This window comes from Hipposideros armiger, unplaced genomic scaffold (genome assembly GCF_001890085.2).
Source record: "Hipposideros armiger isolate ML-2016 unplaced genomic scaffold, ASM189008v1 scaffold_195, whole genome shotgun sequence".
Lineage (NCBI taxonomy): Eukaryota > Metazoa > Chordata > Mammalia > Chiroptera > Hipposideridae > Hipposideros > Hipposideros armiger.
The window spans coordinates 53254-76185 of NW_017731545.1; the positions used below are offsets into that span (position 1 = coordinate 53254).

General features: G+C 38.2%; 1 protein-coding gene across 1 annotated transcript in view; it reads right to left on the reverse strand.

Moving 5' to 3' along the window:
* DZANK1 (double zinc ribbon and ankyrin repeat domains 1) overlaps window positions 1-22932 on the reverse strand; it is a 70779-nt gene that overhangs the window by 44929 nt on the left and 2918 nt on the right. The window contains exons 4-9 of the mRNA XM_019653103.1: window positions 20318-20471; window positions 12281-12395; window positions 11729-11794; window positions 10725-10821; window positions 9646-9770; window positions 4745-4830 (exon numbers count right to left, since the gene is read on the reverse strand). Of these exons, the coding sequence (XP_019508648.1) occupies window positions 4745-4830; window positions 9646-9770; window positions 10725-10821; window positions 11729-11794; window positions 12281-12395; window positions 20318-20471 (643 nt within the window). The remainder of the gene's footprint in view (window positions 1-4744; window positions 4831-9645; window positions 9771-10724; window positions 10822-11728; window positions 11795-12280; window positions 12396-20317; window positions 20472-22932) is intronic.

The window sequence follows — 22932 nt, forward strand, 5'->3', positions numbered from 1 at the left end:
CAACTTGGGCCAGTGAAGCAATGTCCTCCACAACTAGACTGAAGAACAAAAGGACAGCAACTTGTCTGTTCCCCTTTCCCCAATTCCCCAATTCCCCAGCACTGTTCCCATCCCCCCAAATCCCCAATAAAAATTAAAAAAAAAAAGAAATCAAAAGATACCTTGAGACAAATTAAAATGAACACACACAACCCAAAATCTATGGGATGCAGGGAAAGCAGTCACAAGAGGGAAATGCATAGTAATGCAGGCCTACCTAAAGAAACAAGAAAAATCTCAAATCAACAGTCTATCTTTACACCTACTAAGGGGACTGGAAAAAGAACTGCAAAATAAGCCCAAAGTGAGTACAAGGATGGAAATAACAAAGATCAGAGCAGAAATAAATGAAATAGAGACACCACCCCATAAAAAAAGAAAAAAAAGATCAATGAAACCAAGAGCTGGTTTTTGAAAAGATAAACAGAATTGACAAACCTTTACCCAGAATTGACAAGAAAAAGAGAGAAAGGACCCAAGTCAATAAAATCAGAAATGAAAGAAGTGACAGCAGACATCACAGAAATACAAAAAATTTTAAGAAAATACTACAAGCAACTATATGCTAACAAATGAGACAATCTGGAAGAAACTGATAAATTCCTAAAAGCATACAATCTTCCAAGGATGAATAAAAACAAACAAACAAAACATCTGAACAAACCAATTACTATCAATGAAATCGAATCAGTAATCAACAACCTCCCAACAAACAGAAGTCCTGTACCAGATGGCTTCTCAGAGGAATTTTACCAAACAATTAAAGAATTATTAACACCCATTCTCCTCAAACTATTCCAAAAAATCCAGAAGGAGGGAAGGCTCCCAAGCTCATTTTATGAAGACATCATTACCCTGATTCCAAAACCAGACAAAGACATCACACAAAAAAAATAAAACTATAGGCCACTATCCCTAATGAATACAGATGCAAAAATCCTTAACAAAATATTAACAAACTAAATTGAGCAATACATTAAAAAGATCATACACCAGAATCAAGTGGGATTATTCCTGGTATGCAAGGTTGGCTCAATATCCACAAACCAATTAACGTGATACATCACATCAACAAAATGAAAAATAAAAATGATATGGTCATATAAATAGATGCAGAAAAATCATTTAAGAAAATCCAGCATCCACTTATGGTAAAAACTCTCAGCAAAGTGAGAACAGAGGGAACATACCTCAATATATGCTAATGCTAAAAGCATTCCCCTTAAGATCAGAAACAAGACAAGGATGCCCACTTTCACCACTTTTATTCAACATAGTACTGGAAGTTCAAGCCACAGTAATCAGACAAGACAAAGAAATAAAAGGCATCCAAATTGGAAAGGAGAAGTAAAATCATCATTATTTGCAGATGACATGATGCTATATACCGAGAACCCCGAAGATTCCACCAAAAAACTATTAGAATGATAAATGAATTTAGTAAAGTAGTAGGATACAAAATTAACATTCAGAAATTAGTTCCACTTTTATACACCAATAACAAACTATCAGAAAGAGAAATTAAGAAAATCCCATTTACAATTGCATCAGAAAAATACTTAGGAATAAATTTAATCAAGGAAATAAAAGACCTGTACTCAGAAAATTATAAGACATTGAAGAGAGAAATTAAAGAAGTTACAAATAAATGGAAAAATATACCATGCTCATGGATAGGAAGAATTAATATAGTTAAAATGTCCATAGTACTCAAAGCAATATATAGATTCAATACAATCCCTATCATAATACCAATGGCATTTTCAAAGAACTAGAACAAATAATCCTAAAGTTTATATGGCACCATGAAAGACACTGAATAGCCACGGCAATTCTGAGAAATAAGAACAAAGCAGGAGGTATCACGCTCCCTGATATTAAATTATACTACAAGTTTATAGTAATCAAAACAGCATGATGTTGGCATTAAAACAGACACATAGATCAATGGAGAGTTTATTTAATAAATGATCCTGGGAAAACTGGACAGATACATGCAAAAAAAATGGAACTGGACCACCTTCTTACACCATATTCAAGAATAAACTCAAAATGGATTAAAGACTTAAATGGAAGACCCAAAACCATAAAACGCCTAGACAAAAATGTAGGAAGTAAACTCGCAGACATTATCCTTAGTAATATATTTACTGATATATCCCTTTGGGCAAGGGAAGCAAAAGAAAAAATAAATATATAGGACTATATCAAAGTAAAAAGTTTTTTCACAGCAAAGGAAACCAATGACAAAACAAAAAAGACATCCTACTGAATCGTAGAAGATATTTGCCAATGATACACCTGATAAGGGGTTAATATACATAGTTTATTAAAAAACTCACACAACTCAACACCAAAAAAACAAACAACCCAATTAAAAAATGGGCAGAGCGGTGTGGCTGGTTAGCTCAGTTGGTTAGAGCACAGTGTTCACAACACCAAGGTTGCTGGTTCGATCCCCATATAGGCCACTGAGTTGTGCCCTCCACAACTAGGTTGAAACGACTACTTGACTTGGAGCTGATGGGTCCTGGAAAAACACACTGTTTCTCAATAAAATTGAAAAAAAAAAAGGGCAGATGACATGAAGAGACATTTCTCTAAAGCGGACATACAGATGGCTAATAGACACATGAACAGATGCTCAACATCACTAATCATTAGAGAAATGCAAATAATAGCCACAATGAGATACCACCTCACTCTAGCAGAATGGCTATCATCAATAAATCAACAAACTCCAAGTGCTGGCAAGGATGTGGAGAAAAGGGAACCCTCGTGCTCTGTTGGTGGAATTGCAAATTGGTGCAGCCACTATGGAAAACAGTATGGAGGTTCCTCAAAAATTAAAAATAGAACTACCTTGTGACCCAGAAATTCCACTCCTGGGTACTTATCCAAATAAATCCAAAACACTAATTTTAAAAAATATATGCACCCGTATGTTTATTGCAGTGCTATTCACAATAGCCAAGATATGAAAACACCTAAATGCCCATCATAGATGATTAGGTAAAGAAGCTATGGTACATCTATGTATACAATGGAGTATTACTCTGCTATAAAAGAGAATAAAATCTTACCATTTGCAACATGGATGGATCTAGAGAATATTATGCTAAGTGAAATAAGTCAGACTGTGAAAGACAAATACCATATGATCTCACATATATGTGGAATCTAAAGAACAGAATAAATGAGCAAACAAAACAGAAATAGACTACGAGATACAGAAAACAAACTGATGGTTGCTAGATAGAAGGGCGCTGAGGGATATAGGGGAGAAGATGAAGGGATTAGAAAATACAAATTGGTAATCATAAAATAGTCATGGGGATGTGAAAGACAGTATGGGGAATATAATCAATAATGTTGTAAAGACTATGTAGGGTACCAGATGGGTACTGGACTTAGCAAAAGGATCACTTCATAGATTATGTGTGACCACTGCGCTGTACACCTGAAGCTGAAGTAGAATAGTATTGAATGTCAACTATAATTAAATATATATGTGTGTATGTATATATATATATATATATATACACACATACACATATATACACACACACACATATGTATACATATATGGTGCCAAGAATGTATACACATTTTAAGAAAGTAAAACTGTACTAAAATTGTAATACTAAATATATACTGATAACAACGAATACAAGTCACATTTGACTTCTGCAATTACAAGAGGTGCTCAAAGTGGTTACCATCAGTGTCCAAACACTTCTGATTATGGCAGACTACTACTGCTTGAGCAACATTGACCAAAATGTCCACTTGTGTGCATTTTTTTGGCACCCCTGGTATATAGTCACGGGATATAAAGTATAGCATAGGGAATATAGTCAATGGTATTATAATAGCTTCATATGATGTCAGAGGGGTAATAAAATGGGGGGTATCACTTTGTGAGGCATGTAAATGTCTAATCATTATGTTGTTTTGTAAACCTGAAATTGTTATAAAAAAAAAGTTAAAAGAAAAAGGAAAATAAAAACATATACCTATCATATGACTCTGTCATTCCACTGCTAGGTATTTACCTCAGTGAAATGAAAGTATCTGTGCACAGGATCACTTGCTTACAAATGTTCATAGCAGCTTTATCGGTAACAGCCAAAAACTGTCAACAACCCTGATGTCCATCAATAAGTAACTAACTGGATAAACAAACTGTGATATATCCATACAATGGAATACTATTCAGCAATAAAAATAAATAAATGTTTGATACATTCAACAACACGGGCAAGTATCAAAATAAGTAGGCTGAGTGAAAGAAGCCTGGCCAAAAAAAAACAAAAACAAAAACATACTGAATCATTCCATTTACATATGGAATCAAATGCAAACTAAGCTGTAGTGACAAGCAGCAGATCAGTAGTTGCCTAGGGATGAGGAGGGGCACAAGAGGAATTTCCAAAAGGTACCATGTAGGAAACTTTGGAGGTGGTAGATTTGTTCATTTTCTTGACTGTGGTGATAGTTTCGAGGTTACATACACATGTCAATTGTACTCATTAAATAAGTACAGTTTATTGTATAACAATTATATCTTTACAATCTGTAAAAATTTAATAAAAAAGAGCTCGGAGTGGGCAAACACCATTGTTATGTCCCATGATTAAATTCTTTTTTACCTTAATGTGTCTAAGTAGGATTTAAGAAATAGTGAAGAGAATGAGATACTTACTTGAGAAAGTCTGTCTCCCTTTGAATTCTCATGATCTCCGTGCTTGTCAAACTCTTCTGGCCAGTTACGTGTGCAAAACTAGAGAACTAAAATTACGAATAAAATCATGGTAAAGCTGATACAATAAAATTTCATCAGAAAATCATTTTAATGTTTTATCTTCTATCCAGCACTCATCTGTTAAAAACCATGATGGGGGAAGTCATAAGTAATGATTACCTCAGTACCCAAAATTTAAAAATTGAAGTGCTATTCATAATCAGATATGGTATTTCATTAAAAACATGAGTTTACAAACAAAGATATCTGAATTTACCATCAGACAGACCAGATTTTAGAATTTGAAAACCTAAGTTAGCATCCATTTTTCTCCAAGATTATATCTCTAAGGAAACTCAAAAAGACTCACCTAAAAGAACAAATGGAGTAACTGTCTGCTGTTACCCACAAACATTTAACTCATTTTGACATATTTTTATTTGATGCAAGGAAGGGGACAAAGATAAATATTACAGTACATGGCCTATCCAGGGACTCAGGTAGCTTCATGTGGTCTATAGGTCCAAGTGGTAGAAGAATAGGACAGAAAGGAAGGTTGAATGAAGAAAGAACGTAAAGGGGAGAAGTGAACACTTATGGAGGGTCTAACAGTAATAAAATGTGCCCAACATTTTGTAGCCATTATCCCCTTGACATTTCACAATGAACTTGTGATGTGTGTAGTATTTTTCCATTTTATTTTACTTTTATAATATTTTCTTTTGATAATTTCAAACTTACAGAAAAGTTGCAAGAATTGTATAAATAACTTCTGTATAACCAGTTTGACCAATTGTTCACATTAACATTTTTCCCCAAGTGATTTCATTTTCTGTCTCTCTCTGAATCATGACGAAAAAACTGTAGTTATGATGCCGTCTCAAAATACTTCACTGTACATTTCCTCCAAAAAAGGATTTCCTCTTATACAACAGCATAATGATCAAAACCAGAAAAGTTAACAGTTACACAGTACTATTATCTAACCTATAAAGATATAATTCAAGTTTTATTAATTGTGCCAATGATACCCTTCACAGCTGTATTTTTTTCCTGGTCTAGGATTCATTCTAGTATCATACTCTGCATTTAGTTATCATGTCTCTTTTGTCTCCTTTAATCTGGAATGCTTACTCAGCTTGTCTTTATCTGTCATGATGTTGACATTTTTGAAGAGTAACAGGTCAGTTAATTTGTAGAATCTCCTTCAATTTGGTTTTGTCTCATGTTTCCTTGTGCTTGGATTCAGTCACGCATTTTGGTACAAATATGAGAGAAATGATATTGTGTCCATCTTAGTGCATCATATCAAGAGAAACATATATTCCCCATTTTTGAGATGAGAATGCTGAGGCTCAGAAAGTCTAAGTCACTTGCTCAAGGTCTCATCACCAGCAGTGTAGTATCTCACGTACTAAAGCCTATCTGACCCCAGTAAACTCCCTGTCTGTGGGTTGAGTTTCAGACTCAAGACTATGCTGCAGGCAGTGGGGATCAGTCAAAGGTTTTTAGTTGATTTTTGTGTCAGATCCAACATGGCCTAGAAGAGAAATCACGAAGTGGTGGTCTATTAGCCAATTTGGCCTGCCATTGGGTTTGTTTTTGGCCCAAAATATACAAAAATATACAAATTTTGAAGCAATTGCTAAAATTTAAAATTAGGTTATAACATATAAAGATGCAGGTTTCTGGCTTCACTTGCAAATTCTTAGATGTGGCAACAATGACCTGGTAGGCCTTCTTGTCAAAGGTTGGCTGGAGCTGAGCAGAGATAACCCTTTTACCTGGTGGGGGCATTCCACCTGGACAGAGAGCCCCCAAACCTTGTGTCCTGACACTAAAGCCAGATGTCACTGTCATTTATCTACCACTCAGACTATTTCTGCCTGGCCCCTTCGGTGGCCCCAGACCAGAAGTTTAGCTCAGAGACATCTCGCTGGTGATTATTGAGGTGTAATACCACCAGCATCATTAACTCTGATGTTTGCTGAAGTATGCTCCTGATGGGATTGAGCTGGAATATTGAGAAGAATCATTTACCAATATGAAGAAAAAAGGTGGAAGATAAACATTTTGTGATCTTTTTCTGGACTCTTTGGCCCTCTGAACTTTAGTCAAATTCTCCAAACTTGTCCCCATGTTCCTAGTTTTTTGAGATTCTGAATCTTGAAATCTTTACATATTGTTTTACTCTATCTTTCCTTTGGAAACAATTCTTAAATAACTAGGTGGGCAAGGTAATCCAAATATCCTTGCACAGAGAAAAGAATTCTTTCTAGACATATAGAAAATTAAAGTCACATTAGACTGCTTTTCTGAAAATAGCTATGCTTATGTTTTGTCATATACCATTCATTCTTCAAAATGATACTTTTTAAATCTCAGAAGCAGTATTCTTATTTGGGTAACACCAGCAAACATTACTCGCAGGAGTTGCATATGCTCATTAGTCTATTTGGTAACCAGGTAATCGTTCTTTCCAGAAAATTGGGAAGGGCAATATTCTATTGTAGGGATGGTTGTCCTTTTGTTTGGTGGGGTTTACAAGCAGGCCTTTTTAGGTCTGTGGTCCTCTGGCCTGAGCTTTGTGGTCCTCCAGAAAATATAGTGGGTGGATGGAAGAACCCAGGAGGTCAGGCCAAGTTATACCACAGTTAGAGATTGGAACTGATGGAAAGGGCATGACCTCAGGATAAGGAGAGTTGGTCTTCTAGGCCAGTGCTTCTCAGGCTGAGCTAATCATCAAAGTCATCCATAGACTACATCCAGACTTATGAAGTCAGATTATCTAGGAGGATAGAAGGAGGGGTAGCTGGGGATCTATGTATATATTTAAAGTTCCCTCCAGATGATTCTGATGTGCAACCAGCCTTTGGAAACATGCCTTCTAACATCCTTTATACTTGATGTTAAGTGTAAGCAAGCTTGGAATCACAAGAAGCAGTAGTAATTGGATAGAACAATGTGACTCCATGTATGTTCTACGTGGGGCTCAGATTGGAGGGAGACAGCAAGGGCTCCTGGGTTGTCTTTAGATGACAAAATTCTAAATTGGATTTTATAAAAATTTAAAAATCAAATTGCTATAATAGTAGTAGTAGTAGAAGTAGGCATAGGCATAGGCAACTAGTATAAGGGCATCTTTCTTGTGTTATATAGTAAGAATGTATTGATATAGCTTTTATTGAGGTCATAAATCACCTCCATCTTATCAAATCCAATGGACAAATCCCTGTCCTTGTCTAATTTGAATCCCAGTAACATTTGACACGGATGACCACTGCCTACTCCCGAAACCCTTTCTTCTCTTGGCTTCTATGATATCCTTTCTTTTTTTGGGGGGGGGCATTTTTCCTACTTCTCAGACTCTTCCTCTTCTGTTCAACCTCTGAGTCAAGAATTTTGCCTTGTGCCATCTTCTCTTCATTTTCTGTACACCCTTGGTAAGTGATCTCATTCAGACCCAAGCTTTAAATACCATCTATATACTGAATATCTTCAGGCCTGACCTATTCACTGCATTTGAGCTTGTATGGCCAACAGTCTATTTAACACCTCCACTTGAATGTCTAATGAGCCCCTGAACACCTGCTCCTTCCTCACCTTCCCCATCTTAATTAATGGTACCATCAACTCCAGATGCTCAGGCCAGAACCCTGAGAGTCATCCTTGACTCTTTCCTTTCCCTCCTCCTATCCATCTGATCCCTTAACCAAACTTGTTGGCTCTACCTCCAAAACACATCTGGATTTCCACTGCCTCCTATGATCATCTCTTGTATAACCTTGGTACAGGCCACCATCATCTCTCGCCAGGAACAAAATCTTCCTAAATAATATTCCCCTCTTATTTTCTACAGCCAAATCTCCATACCGTGGCCAAAGAGAAAATGTTTAAATGTAAATGAGATAATTTCTTACCCTCCAAATGGATTCCCTTTACAGATAGAAGAAAAGCCAAGCTCCTTACAATGGGCCTCACCCATAGCATCTGTGATTCCCAACCATGTCTGCCCATTAGAATCACTTGTAGGTGAATTAAAGTAAATAAATAAAACCATTCCCAAACCTCACACCAGACCAATTAAATCGGAATTTCTGAGGTTGAGTTCCTAGGACTGGTTTGAAGGCTCTCAGGTGATTCGAATGTGCAGGCATGTTTGAGAACCACACCTCTCCATGCTGTGGCCTCAGCTTACCTCTCCCACCTTATCTCCTATGCTACAGCCACACCAGCCTCCTTGTAATCCCTCACTTTGCTGTACTTGTTACTGCTGCCGAGATCTTTGCAGGGCTGGCTTCTGTTCATCTTGAAGGCTCAATTCAAATGTTACCTTTCCAAGGAAGCCCTCTCTTATCACCCTGACTTAGAACACTGTTCTTCCATCATTTTCTGTCCTAGGGATTCTCAAACTTGAGTATGCATCAGAAGAAGGGCAAATTAAAACAGATTACTGGGTCCACCTCCAGAGTCCCTAGTTCAGTAGGTCAAGGGTGGGGCCTGAGGATTTGCATTTCTAATGAGCTCCCATGTGATGCTGATCATACTGGCCTGTGAAGTCCACACTTTGAGAACCATTACTCTATTTATTCCATTACCCAGTTTTATCTTTCTCATGACACAACAATTTAAACTTTTGTTTAATTATTTACATAGTTAAATCTGCCTACTCCCACACCCAATAATATGTAAGCTCTGTGAGTACACGGGACTTTCTGTCTAAAACAATATTCCCAGCTCTGGAACAGTGCCTGGCACAAGGGGGAAAGGCTGGGGACACTGCCTTAAAGTATTTCATGGGAAACACAAAAATATATTAATAGTAGGTATTTAGTACCCTGAAGATTTTCCTTAGAAGTTACCTGGGACTGATGGGTGGGTGGTCTAGAACCTGATTCTTCATGGTAAGCTGGAATTTCCAGGGGACTCTCTGAGAAGCGAAGATCTTTCAATGTTTTAGCTTCAGTTCTTTCACCTACCTTGAGATCTACAATTACATGAAAAACATTGTTCTGTGAGCACCTGTAATCACATATGTAATCATGAAAACACATCTTCATAGTTGGAAACCTTTTAATAAGGGACCACTGTCATTACATTCTTTCCCTAAAGCAGCAATTATATAAAGAAGCCCCCATTCAGTTGAATTAGCACCAAGAAAAATTAACCAAGCAGAAAATTAAAATCTGCCCTGCTACATTCCACAACATTTCATATCAGGCTGGTAAAATAGATAAGTCCAACTGCAAGGTTAACAGGAAATATTATTTCTCCCCAGGACACATTGCAGCAGTAAAATATCATAACAGTACCCTCCCGCCCCACCCCACTTTTGAGTGACTATTGTTTCTTACTTGCCAAAATACCTTATTCTCTAAAATCAGATTATCAGTAACTTTGCTGTTTGAAATCGTATCAGTAAGAATGAAACATCTGACTCTTGCTTGAGGACCTGAGTCACTTTGACATAGAGAAACAGCCTCAATTTCCAACCCTGGTACAGAGCTTTAGAGAAGGGTTTCTGAGCACAACAGTCACATATATCTTTATAGTTTCCAAGGTAACAGAACCCTAGTTCCTTCCTAGTCCATAACTGATGGTGACTACTTCATATGCTGCCCTGCTATGCTTTAAGCCTATCAAAACTTTTTCATTTACATTTCACCCAAACTCTACCCTTTCCCCAAATGCTGTTACTGTATCATTCCCTTTGTTTGGTGAGAGGCTTCATGAGTTCTCTGGTATATAGTCTCTCTCCCTTGCTGCAATGACGATAAACCTGACTTTGTTGGACTTATTGATCAGATGGTCTTAAGCTGTTAGCTAAAATAACTAAAATTCAAATTTCTTAATCCTACCCTTCTACAGACAAGAAAACAAGCAGTGAACCTGTTTGGGGGTTTAGAATACTAAATCTTATCTTCATTCTCTCATGTCATACCTGGAAACTTTCTAAGGTTAACATTCCAAACCAGTTTATTTTCAGCATTCTTGGATTTCTTCCTTAGTTTTGATCCAACAAACCCATTTTTCAAATCCTAGGAATAAAGAGATTGCATGTCAATCACTTGATTATGCCCATGTAGCATGTAAACATTAAGTTACATGGCAGAGGCAGTGTCATAGCATGTACTTCATACTTGAAAGGACTTACAGTAGTTTCTACAAAGGGACCGCTGTCTCACCTTACTCTGGAAACACACAGTTTTGTATCTGGGCTGCTTGGTTGGCAGTATGTCTGGTTGGTAGGCCCCACCAGGTCAAGTAGCCAAAACAAGAGGCAGGTAGCAGAACATGTAGGCAGGGTGTTGCTATCATAGGAGTCTAAGTAATAACAGAGGGACCACCAATTCCAGGGGGCAAAGACAGGGTGGGCTCAGATCAAGACAGGACTTAAGTACACTACCTGCCCACATTGTCCTTCAACACTCTTCTCTTGGACTTTCTTCTTCATGTACTCAGTCCCTCATGTCTGATTAAGACTGAGTACCCACTGATACATGTAAGGCTCAGTCTCTGCGCAGTATCTTTCCCTCTGTTTGGTGAGAGGCCTCATGGGCCCTCATCATACTTGAGACCCGCACCATGCCTGCACCTTCTTCTTTGGTGCTACAGCCTCCTCTCTGGCCTCTGGTCCACTGTTGGGCTGAAGGGACTCCAAAAAAATCTTCCCTTGTCACCCCCAACAAGACCTCCATGACTGAGACTTTTTGGTTGGTTGCCTTACCATGGGTTGGCCCACCCTTTGGCCCATGGATCTATCTTACTGATGTCCACAACTCAGGGACTGAAGTTTCAAATATCCTTCTTAAACAGGTCTAGTTCACTCTCCAAAGATGTAAGGCTTTGCAGATATTTGGGGATGAGATTTCAACATAACGGAAGGCTATGTCCATTGAGGGATTTTACTAGTCTGGTGCATCTATTCAACAAATATACACTCACCACCTCTTCTACCTGCTCCTGTGCAAGGCATTGAGTATGGAAGACCTGCTCTCTGCCACCTTGGAGCTTACAGTGCAAGAAGACAGACAGACAAAGAGAAAAGTAATCAAATATTCAAAGCATTTTATAAAAGGAGAAGGCCTGGGTGCTAGGGGAGCAGTTATACAACACAGAAAACACAGTTTAATTGGGCTGGAGTATACACAGGGGAGTCACAGAGCAAGAAAGGAAGACTGAGGACAAAAACTGATCACTTGGGATGCCAAGCTAAAGGTTTCTGTTTATTCGGTAAATAAGGGGGAGTAATTGAGGATACTGGAACATGGGCAGTGATGATGGGTAGAAATATCTAATGTGCAGGGTGCAAGAAAGAATGACCAAAGGGGGGAAATCAGCAAAGATACTTTGCAGTGGTTGACTACGACCTCATTATAAGAACCTGACTGTAGATAAAATGGCTGTGGTGATGAAATGAAAGGGAAAATGTGGCCACTGAGAAAGAGGGAACCAAGAATGTGGTGACTACCTGAATGTATTAGTTTCATCACTTGCCTGCTTTGAAGAATCTTTGAGAATATTTTCAACACTATCTTCCGAAGAGACTGTATTTGGTGGTTCACAGTCCACCTGAAACACCTTTGTTACAATGCCACTCTGTCTGCAGTCTCTGAAATTTTTAAAAAAAGAAAAAGTCTGTGTTACACAAAGATTCCCAAAAAGGTTGCTAGCAAGTAAGATAGCTTTATTAAAGTCCCTCAATCTAGCTACTAAATTTATTACATTTTAAATCAGAGAAATCAAAATACAACTTCTATAGTCTTTCCTTACCTTATTTTCATTTTGGTTATCTATTGCTTTGTAACAAACCACTCCAAAGCGTACTAAAAGCACAAATCCGTGGTTAACCAGGCTCAGCTGGGTAGCTTTCATCTGTGCTCTCCCATGTGGCTGCAGTCAGACATTGGCTGGGGCTGCAGTCACCTGAAAGATCAACTTGGCTGGATGTCCAAAATGGTCTCTTCCCTCATATTCAGAGCCTAGGATGGGGTCTCTCAGTCTCTTTCTCTCTCTCTCTCTCTCTCTCTCCATGTGATTAGCTTGTGCTTCCTCACAGTACACAAATCTCAGGGAAGTAAGACTTCCTACATGGTGGCTGGCTTCCCCCAGTGTTTATGTCTCAAGTGACCAGAGCAAAAACTGCAACATTTTGTGTGATCCAGCCTTAGCATCATTTCTGAAGCATTCTATTAGTCAAACATAAGTCATAGGGCCAGCCCAGATTCAACTGGAGGGGCTACACCAGGAGGCATGGTTCATGGTGGGGGGGGCATTTTTAGAGATTGTCTACCACATTCACCATAAAGATTCGTATTGTAAGTTTCAAACTATTCTAAAACGAAGAATGCCATTACCTATATATATCATTCCATGTGAGTCAAGGGAATTTTTCTTACCACAGCTGTAGGTAGCATAATGTATTCTGCTCTGGTAGATTTTAACTATTATTCCTCAAATACTAGCATGTTTTCAACTTGTTCATAATATTTCAATTAATCTTGTTCCTCTCTGATGCAAAAGAAGTTCCATGAGAAAGCAACATAGAGGCACTCACAACTGAAAACTGGCGGTGATTTATTCTTAGCACCATCAGCTCACCTATAATCCTTATTTTATTTTTTTAAGATTTTATTGGGAAATTGGGTGAAGGGAACAGCGTTGGGGAATTGGGGAAGGGGAACAGACAAGTTGCTGTCCTTCTGTTCTTAAGTCTAGTTGTGGAGGACGTCACTTCACTGGCCCATGTTGGTATTATCATTGCGCTCTTCCTGGCTGAGGCGGGTCAGTCACCAGCCAATGGACGGCCACTCACGGCAGCTCACTGCGGCTCACTGCCCCACTGCAGCCTTCGCCTTCGCTGTCACCGGTGACTCAAGACAGCCCAGCTCCAGGTGGAGCTGTTGTTCAGCATCTTAGCTGTAGAGGGCAGCGTCACTGGCCCTCATGTGGGATCCCAACCGGCCTGCTGCTCAGAGCTCACGCTCCCAAGCCAACTTTTAACCAACGTGCCACTCGGCTGACCCTCTTTATTTTTTTTAAACAGCTTTATAGAGGTGTAATTTAAAAGACATAAAATGCACCTATTTTAAGTATATAGTCTGATGATATTTAGTAAACTTAATAAATTGTGCAATTATCACAATCCAGTTTTAAAATACTTCCATTACCCAAAAGCATTCCTTGTGCCTGTTTGTTGTAGTCACTCCTTGCTACCACCTACTATCCTAGGCAACCATTGATCTGCTGCCTGTATCTATAATTTTGCCTTTCTAGAAGCTTAAAATAAATGTAATAATACAAATATAGTCTCACACGTCTTATTTCTTTCACTTATCGTTTTTTTGAGGTTCATCCATGTTGTTGCATAGATGTATCAATATCAGCAGTTTGTTTGTTTTTATTGCTTAGTATTCCATTTTATGGATTTAATACAGTTTGTTTATCCATTCTCCAGTTGATGGTCATTTGAATTATTTCCTGTTTTGAGCTATTACAAATAATGCTGCTATGAACATTCACATATAAGTTTTCATGTGGACATGTTTTCATTTCTTTTGGATAGACACCTAAGAGTGGAATTGCTGGGTCATATGGTAAATATCTTTAACTTTTTAGAAACTCCTAAATTGTGGCTGTTCCATTTTACATTCCCACCACCATTTTCTGAGGATTCCAGTTGCTCCACATACTTGCTAACACTTGATATTCTCAGCCTTTTTTGATCACCTGTACTCTTAAATCATGTTCTCTGTAAATATTTGCTTGACATATGTCCCTTGTGTATTAGGATATAGGCTTGGCTGTTGTTACACAGAACCAAAACAATAGTGGCTTAAACAAGATAGAAGCAACAGGGTGTAATCAGCCCAGAGCTGGTATGATGCCATGGTGATGGGGGTATGGTGCCAAATTTCTACCTTGTTGCTCCCACCATCCCTACATTGCACTTGTCCTCATGATCCAACATAGCTGACCACCACATCCACATTCCACCCAACAGGAAGTAGGGCCCACTCCTTCCTGCTGTCACACATTCCAGAAGTCACACACATCACTTCCACAAATGTCCCACTGACCACAATTTGATGACACGACTCTCGCTAGTTTCAAGAATTGGGAAATATCTCTCTTGTGGGAAACCATGTGTCTCACTAAAAATCATGGGCTCTATTACTATAAAAGAAGGGAAATACAGATATTGGGGGACACCCAGCAGCTGTCTTTGCCCTATCATCATGACTGCACTTGGTGTATTTATTTGATTATGTTTAACTGTCACCCCCACTATTTTGTGTTGAAAGCTCACAGCTGGAACACAGGTGATTCTGTTTGATCTGTCAAGGTACTTAATATTTTCTACATTTCCAGGTGTCTTCTTCCTTCAGTGTTCTTTGCTTTGTTCTTACTGATTTTCATATTGGTCTTTGTTACATTTTATCTATTTCATTAGCATTTCTTTTTAAATTTCTCAGGTCTCTTACATGCCAGATTTTTATATTTCTTAAAATTTTTGAGCCTTTTAGTAAGTGTCCCAACTTAAAATTCTTTTAAGTAAATATTCAGACATTCATAACCATCAATTCTAAAACAGTTTAGAAATGTTTAACATTAAATAATATATACGTTTTAAGCCACATTTTAAAAAACTTTCTCAGAAATACAGTTTATACAAACAGCCACCACCTATCAGTGAGTGACAATATTTAAGAAATACTATGCTTGGCTTTCTATGGTCAGTGGATACTTGCATGTTCACTGGCTGGAGTGACTTAAGGATGGCTAAACTGTGGGGAAGCTTGTTTTGTTTTGCTCTTAATAACCAAACCAGATTTACAGATACATAAATCTGGATGCAGGTATAGATGATCTATTAGATGAACCACTTGCTTAATTCATTCACCTTAACATATGAATGTTCATCTTTGGTCCCAGGTCTATCACCCAAGATATAGTCATCCTCTTTATTAGCACACTTCCAGGACATCACAAACATTGCCATCTCGGGATTATTCAAACCCTTCATAATCTTGGGGTTCCCATTTACAGTCCCACCATCACACTGAGTAGAAGCCTGGTTCCCATCTACTTATTCTATTCCCTTAAGGTCCAGGTTGTCTCCACCACAGCTTGGCCCTTTCCTTGGTGACCCTGCCAGACTTTTACCTGTGGACTTTGTTTCCCCCAAATAGAGCCCAGAAACTAGTTTAAACTGCCTACTAAGAAGGATTTCCTGATGGTAATCCCAAAGAAGGATTAGGTTTCGGGTTGGAGCTAGAAATCCTACCCAGAGCCCAAATCTCATTTGAACACACATCAATTTTTGCCAGAGTTAGAATCAGAGACCTTAAATATGTATCTTTAAAAATACCAATATAAGGTATATTCAACATAAAAAAAATTACATATAGCTCTATCCCCACAAAGATTACTATCCCCTCAATAAAACACAAGAATTACTTGAATGGTTGCAAGGGAGGTATGAAGGTGGATCTGTAACAATTCTGCAACCTGGTCTAGATCAGGTTTCCTAAACCCATTGAAAACTACTCAAAGTTTGGGATAGATCAGGGGTCGGCAAACTGCGGCTCGGGAGCCACATGCAGCTCTTTGGGTACGTTCCGTCTCACAAGTTTGCCGACTCCTGGAGAGCCAATCCTGTCCCTCACAACAATTTAAATATTTGAGAGCCATAAGTATATTTTTACATAATCATCATTATGTAAATAATATCCTTTAAAGATTTTATAAATGAAACTATGATAGTTTTATTTTCATTTTCAATTTTACTTCAGAGCCTGCGGCTCACGAGCCACAGTTTGCTGACCCCTGGTGGCTCTTCCATCTCAAAAGTTTGCTGACCCCTGGGCTTGATTATTCTTTGTTATGGGGCTGTCCTATGCACTGACTGTAAAATGTTTAGCAACATCCCTGGCCTTTACCCAGTAGATTCCACTAGCACACTCTCACCTCCAGTTGTGGAAACCAAATATGCTTCCAGACATTATTAAAGTCTCCTTGGGGCCAAAATTATGTCCAGTTGAGGACCTCTGGTTTAGGAACATGAAGGAGTTGAATGGAAACCACTTATTCAGTAGGCATGCACTTTTCAAATATGAGGCATGCCTTTTGAGTTGGGTCACATAACAGCAATCTTTTAGTCCTTTGTTAAAAATCTGAATAACAATAACAGCTACTACAAGTGCAATGCCAAATTTATGCTAAGTGGATTATGTCTGATTTTCACAATGGCTGTCAAGTAAATTCTATTAACCTTATTTAACAAATGATAAAACTAAGACTCAGAAGACCACATAACCTAATCAACGTCACACAAAGAGTAAGTAACAGAACTAGGATTAAAATCCACATCTGCAGGTCAAAAAACTTCATCTACTTTCCCACATTCCAAGCTACCACTCTCAAAGCAGTTACCTTCTTGCCTTTGTTGCTGCCTACAGATATGACATCTGGAGCTTTCCTCCACACAAACAATATTTTAGGGCACATTATGTATTCCAAAGGGCTGCTAATAGATGCCCTGGTAACCTGCTGATAAGTTAACTTTATTAATCAGTGATACAAAACTGGGGAGTCCCCCATGGTTCTGTTAAAGAAAAACCATTGTTCTTAACTAACCCAACTACTTACTTTCGGTTCAAGGCAGCTTTTACCTCAGATGGCTCAATTTACCTTGACTACCGTATAAGGTCATTGGCAAAGGGAGGACCATGCATGTTCATCGCCAAAACACTACAAAATTGTGATATCAGAGATAAGAAGTTCCTGACCACAAAGGTAGCTTTTAAAGAAGGCAGATGTCAGAAAGTTTAGAAACATTGGACTAGATCATCAATATGGACCATCAAAACCTGACATTCCCCACCCCCAACCCCAACCCTTGCTGAGATGTTTCTGAGTTCCTGGCCCCTTCTGTCCACCTGTGTTCTTCACTGAACATTCTCTGATGTGAAATTCATGTACATACATATGGGCAAATGAAAGCACATATATGACAATGCCTTTATTCCTTCCCTTTCATTCTAGAATACCACACTTTAATAAAAATGTATTTCAAAAAAGTTGTGTTGGTCAAATTTCTCTAAATGGAAACCTATTTTTTCCTATTAGTTTGTCAGTTATCATCCTTGGCTGCTTATTGGAATCACCTGGAAACTTTAAAAATACTGATGCCTGGGTACCACTTCCAAAGATTGTTATTTAGTTGGTTTGGGGTGTGGCCTGGGCATGGAGATTCCAATGGGCACCTGTGGCAAATTGTTACACTAACGGTCCGTGATGCCTCATGCCTCCAGATATCCACACCTTTGTGCCCTTGTAGAATCTCCTCCCACATTGATTTTGGGTGTTGCCGTGTGGCTTGCTTTGGCCAATGAAACATTAACAAAACATTAACACAAGCAGAGACTAGAAAAACATCTATGTCTGGGCTTGACCTTTCTTACTGCTTTTGGAAGTAAGACATTATGTGAAAAAATTCAGGTTGGCCTGCTGGAGACACAAGGCTTAGCCAACAGCCAGCACCAACCACCAGAAATGTATTGGGTCATCAGGAAAGTCATGACGTATTTTTCTCTGTTTTTCAATGCAAAAATGTGCCATGATTTCATGACGACCCAATAAGTCAAGCTTTCTTAGACTATCGAGCTCTAGGGAAGCAAAAAGTGACTGTAGCCACCATTGTTAGTGATCTGAGGCAATACCAGCAGAAAAACTGCCCCATTAAATGCACACCAAAATGCTGACCCACAGAATAATCAGCAAATAAAATGACTGTTCTTTTAAAACACTAAGTTTCAGAGTGATTTATTATGCAGAAATAGTTAACTGATTTAGCAGCCAAGGTTGACAAGCACTGGTTACATAACTTGGGAGATCTTTTACTTTATTTATTATTTATTTGTTGATTTGTTTATTACAAAAATAATGCTCATAAATTTTGGAAGCTACAAAAGTAATAAAAAAAAAAAACAACACGATTGTATCACCAGAGGCAATGACTGCTAAAGTTTGGCATGTTTTCTTCTGGGGTTTTTTCTGTGCATTTTTAAACAGTGTTAAAATAATAGTGTTATTTTTATCCTAATACTTTTCATTTATTATAGCATAAGTATTTCCCTATATTAAAAACTTCATGACCACCATATTTCCTCTTAATATGTTAACAATGACCTTTAATAGGTAACAATCTCATTTAAAATCATTTGTCTCTTTAAGAAACTAATTGCCTTTAGTACCTAGAAACAGATTTGAATGAAGTGGTGTAATTTCCATAAAGAACTACTTTATCACAAATGTATACAAGCACTAATTTTTGTGTGTTGAAAACTCTAAAAATTTTTTTATACTTTTCTTAAGCTCAGCACACCTGAAATACTAACAGTGCTTTCAGAATAGACACTTGGTGGGCACAGAGCAAGATGGTGAGAGACATAAAGAATCGTCTTATTTTTCGACTCTTTGGAAGCTTTATTAATTCCTTGCAACTATGTAATTTGTCATTGTATAACTACTTCATTTTACAACTACCAGCAGATTCTAAAGGGGCCTTTACAGCATTAGGCATTGAGAGTACTATTTAGCTTGTTAATTTTTAACGATAATTGAGATGACTTGTTTTGATAGAAGTGGTCTGGCAAATGGGAAAAGCCGCAAATGTCAATATTTACTAAAGAAGAATAATTGTATTGGGGGGTTGTTTTCTTTCATTTTTATTTTGTTCATTTTTTTTTTTTTAATTTTCAAATGTTCAAACAATCACCTTTGGTGTAGAATTTAGAGCTCTCCTCAAAAAGTCATGCAGTAGTAGTTCAGCAACCAGGGGGAGCCCGGAGAATCTTTTAAAAGTATGTACCTAGGCCAGCCATGTGTTGGTTTGGGGCTTAAAAGTGTTCCAAAAATGTGGCCAAACCTGTATTGCTGCACAAAACAATTCCCCAATCACAGACTTCCAAAGCATTTGAGTTTTTTCTCTACAACAGAAGGTGATGGTTTCCAAATTAAGATGTTTCCATATATGAAAACTGGAAAAAGTCACTGAGTAGGAAATACAGAATAAAGGAATAAAGTCACTAACTAATGTCCAACAAAATGAAATGACAGTAGCTTTGAAAGCCAATACAAAATAAAACAGAGAATGACCATGGTAGTTGTAGCCTGTGTCCTAGGCAGTAAAAGAACCATCCATTAAAAGCAGAATTTTCTTCAGAGCCAGATGAATCTCCTCAGAGGTTCCAAATCCTAAAAAAGTTCGTGAAATCCCAATGTGGAATTCAAAATATAAATAGTATTAATATACATAGCACTTATTGAGCTATAATCTTATGATTTGTGCACTTTACAGTATACCTCAATAGAAGACAAAAAACAAAAGTTACAGATACATCTGAAATTAAAATAACTTTTTTAGTGCCCTTCTAGTCCAACACTGATTCTCACAGGAAGAAATAAATAAAATTAAAACATAATATCATTATATTATAAATTATTTTAATCACCATGCTCTTAACTTACTTAGAGACTGCAATAGCTTTAACTTGTATTTTTCCATCAGGCAGAGTAATAGGCTTTGTATACTTAAATGTATTATTTTCACCATAACGAATTCTCTTTAGAAATTCAGGCTTGCTGCCATCCAGGGTATAATATATGTTGACATCGGGAGTATCTGAAAAACCCAAAACAGGATAACTGGCAGTATTGCTCAAGTAATAAGTCCCTGAATAATGCTTATGGGTCAGTTATTTAATGAGGTTTTTTAATATGGTAGAAATGAATAACAACAATTGAGTTCTTCCTCTATGCGAGGCACTGTGCCTTATATGAATAAGCTCATTTCATCTGTAAAACCCTATAAGACAGGTCCGATTGTATACCCACTTTATAGATGAGGAAACAGAGTCCCAAAGAGGTTAAGAAATTTGTCAAATAACAGTAGAGTTGTGGTTTGACTTCTGCTAAGTTGGATCCATAGCCCATGCTCTTGAACCACTATGCTATTCTGCCTCTCTAATAGGGCATTAATACAAATAGAGTAGGGATCTATTTTAAGAGTAGAACACCCATTTAGAAAGCAGAAGCTAATTTTTCATTTTTTGAGCATTGCTTAAGAAATGCTTTTATTATATTTTATTTTGACTTGGTAAATGATTCATTCCTACATTTCTTAGAAAAATTGTAAAGGTAATAAATTCATATGATCCAAGACTCAAGAGGTCAAAAAATGATATATAAGTAAACCTCTCTCTCTGGCTCCTGATCTCAGCTGCCCAAAGGCAATCAGTGGTATCTATAATATCCTTCCAAATACATTTTATATCCATACAAGCACATATGTCCATATTCTTATTTCCCCCATTCTTTTTCTACAAATGGTGGCATGTCATACCCTGTTCCACACATTTTTTTTTTTTTTATTTAACACTATGTCTTGGGCCGGCTGAGTGGCTCAGTTGGTTAAGAGTTAGCTTAAGAGCGTGAGCTCTGAGCAACAGGTTGACTCCCACATGGGCCAGTGATGCTGCGCCCGAGCCGAGCTGCCACTGAGCTGCCAACTGGTGGCAGGATGGCTCAGCTGGTGAGAGCACGTGCTCCCAACAACAAGACTGCCTGTTCGATGGTGGGCTACACCCACCTGCAACTAAAGCCTGAACTCGGCACCTTAAGCTGAGCTGCCGCCTGGATGGCTCAGTGGATAGAGCGTGTGCTCTTAACAACAAGGCTGCCGGGTATGATTCCCACATGGGATGGTGGCTATGCCCACCCGCAACTAAGACTGAACTTGGCACCCTGAGCTGAGCTGCCGCCCAGATGGCTCAGTTGATAAGGTGTGCGCTCCTAACAACAAGGCTGCTGGTTCAACTCCCGCATGGGATGGTGGCTACCCCCACCCGCAACTAAGACTAACACACCACCTTGAGCTTAGAGGCCACAAGCTGCCAACAGGCAGCCAGATGGCAACTGGCACCCTCCACAACTAAGATTGAAAAACAACAATTTGGCTGGTCCCCCTCCCCAATTCCCCAACACTGTTCCCCTCCCCCAATTCCCCAATTTTTTTTTAAAAAATGTCATAAAGATGTTACCTTTAAAAAAAACAACAAAAAGCAATATGTCTTGGATTTTGTTCTATATTTGTATATAAAGAGCGTCCTCATTCTGTGTTATGGCTGAATTGTACTCTCTCTTTATGTAGATGAACCATAATTTAACCAATCCCCAACAGATGGACATCTAAATGTTTTCTTTTTCTGCTTTTTTTCTTTGCCATTACAAGCATTATAATGAATAAACTTGCAAAGTTATTTTTATAAGTATATCTGTAAAATATGTAGAACTAGTACTGTTGAGTTAAAGATATATGCATTTTTAATTTTGGTTAATATTGCCCAACTTCCCTCCATGGATGCTGAAACAATTTACACCACCAGTGAATTACGGGCCCTGACAAGACTAACTCCATCTCGTTCTGTATCCTCCATACTGTGTCCCCCACAGGGACCTATGCTGCAAAAATTTTCCACTGAACATAGATAGACTTAACTCTGCTGTTTGTGGCTTTTGTAACTCGCTTGGCTAAGTACAGCTCCCCCTCCCATGCCCCACGCAGGATGTGGTTTTTACCCTTATAAAGAGACCCCTCAACCCCACTCGGGCCACGAGGTTTGGAGAGACATGAGTCCTTTCGCGGTCGCCGGCTTCTGGAATAAAGACTCCTAATTTGGCCTATTGACTAAAGTGTCTTCTGTTGGTCTCACTGATTTCCAATATAACACCAGCAATGCATGAAAGTGCGTGTTTACCCACAATCTCAACCGTATCGTATGTTATCAATTTTTCTTTTATTTTTGCCAATATCTTATGTTAAAAAAAGAAGTATCTTGCAGTTTTAACTTACATTTCTTACATTTTGAGTAAGATTCATTCATTCCTTCAACAAATATTTACCAAGTACATATTGTGTGCCAGACACTGTTTTAGGCACGGGGAATACACCAGTAACCCCTACAGCAGTAAACAAGCAAAAATTATGTACTATCTGTTGAGTGGTGATTAAATACAATGGAGTAAACAAAGCAGGGGATAAGATCTGCTCAGCAAGTAGATAAAGGGGTAGGTAGAACCGTATT